Below are 8,882 nucleotides of genomic sequence, written 5' to 3'. Positions count from 1 at the left end.
GAAACTAAATACATTTTCCGGAATACAAATGTTGAATACAAAAATTACTTTATTTTGGTAAAGGTTTAAAAACGGATCATAACGGCTCTTTGACCTTTGAGCTCAGCGAAAGTCAGTTTCTCACCGATGTAGATCTGCCTATCGAAGCGTCCGGGTCTCATCAGAGCCGGGTCCAGGATGTCGGGTCTGTTGGTTCCTGCCAGAACCACCACATTGGTCGCTGTGTTGAAACCTGAAAAACAAAAGAAGAGTAAGACCTGGTTTCCTCACGTATTTCCCATGATGCTTTTCACCCACCATCCATCTCCACCAGCAGCTGGTTCAGAGTGTTTTCCTGCTCACTCTGTCCTCCAAGGTTTCCTCGTCCACGTTTTCGTCCCACAGCATCGATCTCATCGATGAAGAGGATGCAGGGGGCGTTCTTCCTCGCCATGACAAACAGATCCCTCACCTGAACAGGAAGTGACACCATGACTGAGAGATTTGAGAAGCTCTGTACTGTCAGTGCAGTGTTACGTGGTCCCTGTTAACCTGTGTCCACGCGTCTCGTCGCCATCTGTTGTCAGACTCATGAAGCTGTGTTTGGATTTCTTATCAATAAGGAACTGACGAATCAAGCACATCAACATGTCAAAGACCCATAATGCATCACTTTGAGAAAGAGTCATTTAGTTTCGGTTTCATTTTCAATAAAGATTTATTAACGTATACTTTGTTTAAGAATTCATTGATTATTGATTCATGTTATCTTTTCAAATTGACTTTATAATAATAATAATAATACATTTTATTTATAGGCGCCTTTCAGAGCACTCAAGGTCCTCTTGACGTGCAGGAGTTCAGAAAGGTATGGTGGAGCGAGTTTGTGGATGGGCCTAAAGGTGAGGAGCAGAATGTTAAAAACAATGCGGTATTTGACTGGGAGCCGATGAAGCTGCTAAAGGACAGGAGTGATGTGATTAATGGGGGGGGGGTTCTGTAAATAATGCGAGCGGCAGAGTTCTGGACTAATTTAAGTTTCTGAAGGAATTCATGAGGGAGACCAGAAAGAAGGGAGTTACAGTAATCAGGGTTAGGATGGACGGAGACGATTAATGTTGCGTAGATGAGAGTATGCGGACCAGGAGACATTATTGATGTTGGACTTTGAATCGAACTAAATAAAAACACTAAATCTTCCTCACCCTCGCTGGACCAACGCCCACAAACATCTCCAGGAACTCAGAGCCATTGACAGTAATGAATGGGACGTTGGCCTCGCCGGCCGTCGCTTTGGCCAAAAGAGTCTTTCCTGTTCCTGGAGGACCCGTCAAGATGGCGCCCTGTGAAAACAATAAACAAAGAGTGAAAAAAAAACAAGAACTCAAAGTTTCAGCCAATCAGCTGTTAATAAAATGACAACACATCGATTACCCCGCCCCCTCACCTTGGGGATCTTGGCACCGAGGTCCTGGTACTGTTTCGGGTTCTTCAGGAAGTTGACAAACTCCATAATCTCAAGCTTCGCCTCCTCGCAGCCCGCCACGTCTTTGAACTTCACGTCGATCTCATCTTTCAGGATCTTTGCCGTCGTCTCGCTGACGCTGAAGAGTCCACCCATCCCCCGGCCTGGACGCCCCGCCCCTGCCGGACCCCGCCGCAGCATGAACAGCAGGAAGCCAATGATGAGTACCGTGGGGAGCATGCTTAGTAGAAACGTGCTGTGCAGGGAAAACAAACTTCAGTGTCACGCACATACAAAGAGGAGCCAAGTGATGATGTCAGCGCTCACCCGTCGCTCTCTGTGGAATAAACCACTGGCAGGCGGTTCTCTCCCTCGATGCCGAGCTCGTACTGCGCCGTCTCCAGGTTCCGCTCAAACGTGTCCACGCTGCCGATATTGAACCAGATGTACTGTTGAAAGACACAACTTCCTGTTTCATCATTCACCAACGCCATTAAAGTCAGTGAATGTCACAAATATCATGTGATCAAATACGTTGATTGGAACTGGTTCATCACACTGTGTAGGCGTCACAAATAAGTTTGGCTTTGGACAATTTTTTTTCTAAACTTGTAGATTATGTTTATTTATTTCATTTTAGTCCATAATTCCGGCAGAGACGACTAATGGGATAGCACCAATGTACAAAGAACTGAACTTGTCCACACAATACATGTCCACACAATACATGTCCACTATTTCAGAGTCTATCAAACAACCAACAATCGTCAGACCCCAAGTTCACAACTTTTCAAAATAAGAGCTCTGTAGATCAGCTAAGTATAAAGCATTACAGCAACAAGAGAGAAATATTGTGCTTTTACTTTGATAAAGTCAATTTCAAATAATCAAATCAGCAAAATCATGTGGCAGAACAAATGTTTCTGACGCAAAGGATCCTGGGAGATAATGTGATGTAGTCATGTTCCTGGTTTATACTAATTAATCTATCGATTGTTTTTCAGATTAATCGATTAATATAACGATTATTTTAAAAAAATCTAATGATTATTTTTATTACTCAATTAATATAATAATGAAATTAGCAAAAATATAATTTTAAAAAGCTTGTCATTTATATTTATTTAAAAATCTTAAATCTTAAATGCAAACCAATTTGACAAAAATAAAAAATAGTCTGAACTGCTAATCTGCCTTTTACAATCCCATATCCCTCCAAAATAAAATGAGTGCGAGAGCTTGTTCCATTCAAGTAAAAGGAATATATCAATCTGCATTAAGCTGGCCAACAACAAAATCAATGAAAACCAAAGTAAAATTCAAGTAACTTGGTGGAGGAAAGTCAACACTGTGTAAATTCAAGTTTAGCAATCCATCAAAAAATACAAAATACTGTTGAATTACCCTAGTAGTTGTATCAATGTCTGTATGAAGTCAAAATCTGCCGTAAAATAAAGTAAGTACAATTCAATAGTATTTCAACAATGTTAATTATACATTTTCACACTGAACAATAATAATAAATATAATTTTCTCATTTCAAGTAAAATAAGGTTTGCATTTAAAAAATAAATAAAGGGCTTTTGAAAAAGGCATCTCAAAATAAAGTGCTTAATTTAAGAAAACATTTATAAAAAGATGTAGTTTGAGTTTCCCCATTTCTTTTATTTTCTTAATATATAACTACATTTCAAATATAAACAATCTCAACAAACATTAATAACTAAACAGCTTTAACTTTCCTCTCCCACTCTCTTGTTCAGTTCTTTTATATAAAGTCTATGGTTCAGTGAGTAAACTCTGCTGTGTGCTGCCAGGATTCACTACCGGAAAGACGAAAAAAGCTGCGCAGGTTAAAATGAGACTACCGTAAGTGTGAAAGAAAACGCGCAGGTTAAAATAGAAACGGTCCGTCACAATCTGATAACAGGTCTGGGTCCGTACAGAGCGGCTTCTGGTTCCGGTCCGGGCCGCGGTTCGACTATTGGGAACCTATGCTAGATGATCGTGGGCGATTTTTTTCCGCTTCAGCTTGCTCCTCAGGTGAGCCCATGCTGTGACCTTCCTTACGACGCGTCGCCCCAGCCCTACTACTAATTAACACAAACCTTAAAGTTAGTGAAGTTTGATCTCATCACATGTTTAAATCAACTTAAAATATTTCTCACTCACTCCGTCCACAGGCGTCTTCCCCGCAGAGAAAATCACTTTGACATAACGTTTGTTGACGACTTCCAGTCGTTCCACCTGATGAATAAGACAGAAGTGTTCGGATTCGTCGATAAGAAAAAAACAAGATGTGTTCAGGACGTTCTCATTGGGCTGCCACATTATAACCTGATGACATCAGTACAGGTGTTCCCCTCACCGCTCCTTTAGACAGGTAGTTGTTGACAAAGTCCTTCCAGGTGACCTCCCGACCTCCATCCCTGAAGAAGAAATAATATGTGACGGTGGTCCAGAACGCTGCTCCGCTCAGGAAGTACATACGAAACTCTTTGTCGTCCCAGGGAACGTCCCCCTGAAACAAAGAAGAGAGATTGGTTCCATATCCCAGGAATGCACCTGTCAGAAAAAGACTATGTAGCTCCGCCCACACTGACCTTCTGCAGACGACTGTACCAGTGAGACTCCTCCTTACGACCTCCTCGTTTTCCTCCTCCACCCCCCCCTCCCCCCCTCCCGGAGGTTCTTGGAGCATCAGCAGCTTTAGTTTCTGAAAACAGAGCAAAGTGATGTCATAAGAGAACAGAGGCTGTCAGAGACTGTAAATAAATAAATGGTAGCTGGTGTCAGCTGGTGTCAGCTGGTGTCAGCTGGTGTCAGCTGGTGTCAGCAGGTGTCAGCAGGTGTCAGCTGGTGTCAGTAGGTGTCAGTAGATGTCAGCAGGTGTCAGTAGGTGTCAGCAGGTGTCAGCTGGTGTCAGCTGGTGTCAGCAGGTGTCAGCTGGTGTCAGCAGGTGTCAGCTGGTGTCAGCAGGTGTCAGCAGGTGTCAGCAGGTGTCAGCAGATGTCAGCTGGTGTCAGTAGATGTCAGCAGGTGTCAGTAGGTGTCAGCAGGTGTCAGCAGGTGTCAGCAAGTGTCAGCTGGTGTCAGTAGATGTCAGCTGGTGTCAGTAGATGTCAGCAGGTGTCAGTAGGTGTCAGCTGATGTCAGCTGGTGTCAGCTGGTGTCAGCTGGTGTCAGCTGGTGTCAGTAGATGTCAGCAGGTGTCAGCTGGTGTCAGTAGGTGTCAGCTGGTGTCAGTAGATGTCAGCTGGTGTCAGTAGATGTCAGCAGGTGTCAGCTGGTGTCAGCAGGTGTCAGCAGGTGTCAGCAGGTGTCAGCAGGTGTCAGCTGGTGTCAGCAGGTGTCAGCTGATGTCAGCTGGTGTCAGCAGGTGTCAGCTGGTGTCAGTAGGTGTCAGCTGGTGTCAGCAGGTGTCAGCAGGTGTCAGTAGATGTCAGCTGGTGTCAGCAGGTGTCAGCTGGTGTCAGTAGATGTCAGCAGGTGTCAGCTGGTGTCAGCAGGTGTCAGCTGGTGTCAGTAGATGTCAGCAGGTGTCAGCAGGTGTCAGTAGGTGTCAGCAAGTGTCAGTAGATGTCAGCTGGTGTCAGTAGATGTCAGCTGGTGTCAGTAGATGTCAGCAGGTGTCAGTAGGTGTCAGCTGGTGTCAGTAGATGTCAGCAGGTGTCAGCAGGTGTCAGCAGGTGTCAGTAGATGTCAGTAGATGTCAGCTGGTGTCAGCTGGTGTCAGCAGATGTCAGTAGATGTCAGCACGTGTCAGTAGATGTCAGCTGGTGTCAGCAGGTGTCAGCTGGTGTCAGCAGGTGTCAGCTGGTGTCAGTAGGTGTCAGTAGGTAACAGCAGTTGTCAGCAGGTGTCAGCAGGTGTCAGCAGGTGTCAGCAGGTGTCAGCAGGTGTCAGTAGGTGTCAGTAGGTGTCAGCAGTTGTCAGTAGGTGTCAGTAGGTGTCAGTAGGTGTCAGTAGGTGTCAGCAGGTGTCAGTAGGTGTCAGCAGGTGTCAGTAGTTGTCAGTAGGTGTCAGTAGGTGTCAGCAGGTGTCAGTAGGTGTCAGCAGTTGTCAGTAGGTGTCAGCAGGTGTCAGTAGGTGTCAGTAGGTGTCAGTAGGTGTCAGCAGGTGTCAGTAGGTGTCAGTAGGTGTCAGCAGTTGTTAGTCGTTTCTACCTTTAGCTGCAGCTTCAGTCTCAGACTTATTCACAGGTTTCTGAGCATCTGGAAAATACTTTTCAAAACCTGAAGATATAAAAACACAGATCACTGTAGAGACTGAATTGGTCCTCACAGAAAAATAGAAAATGCAGTTTGTACCTTTAGGGGGTTTGGAGCTCTGATTCCTGTATGCTCCCAGCAGCTCTGTCAGCAGGCTCCGCCCACTGGCTACCTGTCCAGCTGTGGTCGAGAACATCACCTGACCGACACACATCCAACACGGCCGAAATCACATAACAACAACAGCTAGAGGTTGATCATGTGACATTAAATTCATATCAACAATTACTAAATAAACTATAACTACACTGCAGTGAGATGAAAGTCACCAGAACTACTACAAAGCTGTAACTTTGAAGAAGTATGTGCTAATGGCGATATTGACAATACATATATTTTAAGTGAGGGTTGAAGCCAAATAAAAATTCTGAGTTAAAGATAAATAATTGATGTTATACAAAGTTGTGCATCAGACTAACAAAGCCTGTAAAATTATGGTACAGCAGAAGTAAGTGTATTTAAAAAAAGTCAAAACAGAGTAAAACTTAAATGTCCAGTGTGTAAGATTTAGGTGAAAGGGATCTATTGACAGATATTGAATATAAAATATCCTTGTGATGTTTTCACAAGTGTGTTTCATCTAAATTATACAAATTGTTGTTTTATTTACCCTAGAACGGGACCTTTATATTGAAATACTTTATATTTACATCAGGGAGGGGGGGGGGTCCTCTCTATGGAGGCCACCATGTTTCTTGTAGTAGCCCAGACTGGACAAACTAAACCCTTTGAGTTTTTATGACATGAAGCTACCACAGGTTCTCTTTCATGTTTGGAAGGGGGAGACAAGAGATATAAAACAATATCAAATCAAATAAAGATGAAACATGGGCAGCAGTCAGCCTAGTGACATGGTTAATGTGTTAGTCACTCTCATTATCAAGTCAATCATCCAGCTGCAGTTTGAGGTCTTGACCACAACTTCAGCCCCCTCATTGGAGACTGGCTGCAGATGTGGCCCAATCATCCAGAAGTCCACAACCATTTCTTTGGTCTTGGTGGTGTTCAGCTGTAGATTGTTCGACCTCCACCAGACTCCTGTACTCTCCTTCCTGTCTGTCACTGATGTTCCCCCTGCTTGCAGTGGCATCTGAGTACTTCTGCATATGGCATGACTCCGAGTGGTGTTTGAACTGAGAGGTGCAGAGGGTGAGCTAAACATCTGTCTGACTGCAGCCCAATTCATGCTATTGCTTGAAGCTATGTTGTAGGTGTGCACGTGGCCAAGCATTCATAGTTGTGTGTAGGTGTGTGTGAGTCGCGCTGCAATTACACCACTGAAACACTAGTTTCCGCTTACTTAAAAATCTCTGGCGTCTTTACTTCAGAACAACTGAGAGTATTACTTAGAGGATCATGTTGGAGCTGATAGATGTTGAAGAGCAATTACTTTTTCTTAAAGAACTGCAACAAAGGAAAGAAAGAAGTCGTCCGTGTGCGTTCCTTCAACTCAATTCAAAACCAATCACAGCTCTTTCAGTCCGAGTCGCCTCTATGCGTAATTACATTTTTGGGGGGGTGCAGGTGAGTGTAGGCGAAGGGCTCCACGTAGATTATTATGTACAAGCATGAATTGGGTTACCCAGCATGCATCAGGTTATGTCAGCACTGCACAGAGCCACATGAAGTTGAATGTGCCCTCTGGGTCTGGGCTCCTGAGGGGCCCCTATCAACACCTGAGGTCCACACGCACCTGTCTGCGGCCCTGTGCTGTAACACTGAGCTGCTCGGAGGAAAATGATGGTTCCTCTTCAAATGTTCACGTTACTATGTGAATTAAATAAATTTGTTACTGTGGTAACGGATCAATAATAATAATCATCACAGTTGTTTCCGGCTCCTGAGGCCGGTCACACCTGAGGTCATTCGGGGATAGCGGCAGGTAAATGTACCGGAGGTGGACCGGTGCTCGTTGGTCGGTCGGCCGATCGGCGGGGTCCCTGTTCGGGCTTGTTTTGGCCGCTGTCCCAGTTAGCAAAGTTAGCATGTTAGCACGTTTTCGTCCACTTACCAGTCTGGCCGGAGCATTGGAGGGCAGCAACAGCCGGAACACGCTCCGGCAGCCCGCGGACAGCCGCAGGTAGCGGTGGGCCATCCTCCCCCGGTCACACACCGACACTGACCGGCACAAAAACTACAACATCAACCGTTACACAAGACCCAACTTCTGTGTTACTGTCCCGTCGTCAGCCCGCTCCGCCATCTTTACGTCCCTTGCTTCTTCACGGACGGTCACATGTTCGGAGAGGCGACACCGCCCCCTGCTGCTCTTCCTGGGGAGTTATATTTACAGTGTGTGTGTTTAACATGCTCACATGTGACTGACAGGTGTTGTTCAGTGTTTCAGTTCCTCATCATGTATGAAGTCTGTGACATGCTGAGGTCATCAGAGCTGGTGTAAGAGGAGACGGATGAAGTTTATTCACTTTCCTCACTTGTTGAAGGACACGTAACACGTGACACCAGGAGACCTTTATCTCCTGCTGTAGACTGTGTACATGTGGGTTGTTGTTCGGCAGCTGCGCCTGCGTGTTCTTTTGATGTCAGAACTTGACACCAGCACCACCCTGATGGTAAATCATTACATTTCATTGAGCTGACGCTTTTATCCAAAGCGACTTACAATAAGTGCATCAACCATGAGGAACAAACCAGAACAACTAGAATAGAGAAAGTACAATTTCATCAAAAAAGAGAAACTACAAAGTGCCATCTAAGTGCTACTAAATTGTTAGTTTTAAAATGTTATTCAAGGTATAGTCGGAAGAGGTGTGTTTTTAGTTTGCGGCTGAAGATGTGTAAACTTTCTGCTGTCCGGATGTCCATGAGGAGCTCGTTCCACCGTCTAGGAGCCAGGACAGCAAACAGTCGTGATGTTGTTGAGTGTTTAGCTCATAGTGAGGGAGCAACAAGCCGATTGGCCGAAGCAGAGCGGAGTGGACGGGCTGGGGTGTAACGTTTGACCATGTCCTGGATGTAGACTGGACCCGATCCGTTCGCAGCACGGTACCAAGTACTAGTGTTTGGAAACGGATGCGGGCAGCTACTGGTAACCAGTGAAGGAGCGGAGGAGCGGAGTTCCCAGGTTGGATCCCTGAGGCTCGTGTCACCTCTGACCTCTGTGTGTGTTCATTGTTCATGAATGAATGTTAATCATCGTATTATAA

General features: G+C 45.1%; 1 protein-coding gene across 2 annotated transcripts in view; it reads right to left on the bottom strand.

The window, feature by feature from the left end:
• afg3l2 (AFG3-like AAA ATPase 2) overlaps nucleotides 1-7,953 on the bottom strand; it is a 12,198-nt gene extending 4,245 nt beyond the window's left edge. The window contains exons 1-11 of one of the 2 annotated variants that reach the window (XM_034612824.1): nucleotides 7,727-7,953; nucleotides 5,755-5,854; nucleotides 5,611-5,679; nucleotides 4,048-4,160; nucleotides 3,813-3,965; nucleotides 3,617-3,691; nucleotides 1,772-1,896; nucleotides 1,427-1,700; nucleotides 1,185-1,322; nucleotides 298-451; nucleotides 125-232 (exon numbers count right to left, since the gene is read on the bottom strand). In XM_034612824.1, coding sequence (XP_034468715.1) covers nucleotides 125-232; nucleotides 298-451; nucleotides 1,185-1,322; nucleotides 1,427-1,700; nucleotides 1,772-1,896; nucleotides 3,617-3,691; nucleotides 3,813-3,965; nucleotides 4,048-4,160; nucleotides 5,611-5,679; nucleotides 5,755-5,854; nucleotides 7,727-7,810 — 1,393 coding nt within the window. In that variant the 5' untranslated portion in view covers nucleotides 7,811-7,953. The remainder of the gene's footprint in view (nucleotides 1-124; nucleotides 233-297; nucleotides 452-1,184; nucleotides 1,323-1,426; nucleotides 1,701-1,771; nucleotides 1,897-3,616; nucleotides 3,692-3,812; nucleotides 3,966-4,047; nucleotides 4,161-5,610; nucleotides 5,680-5,754; nucleotides 5,855-7,726) is intronic. The other variant, XM_034612825.1, reaches the window with a different exon arrangement.
• Nucleotides 7,954-8,882: the final 929 nt, after the last annotated feature.

This window comes from Hippoglossus hippoglossus, chromosome 17 (assembly GCF_009819705.1).
Source record: "Hippoglossus hippoglossus isolate fHipHip1 chromosome 17, fHipHip1.pri, whole genome shotgun sequence".
Taxonomy (NCBI): Eukaryota; Metazoa; Chordata; class Actinopteri; order Pleuronectiformes; family Pleuronectidae; genus Hippoglossus; species Hippoglossus hippoglossus.
The sequence above is the reverse complement of the archived record's forward strand: the minus strand, read 5'-3'. Positions and strand labels throughout refer to the sequence as shown.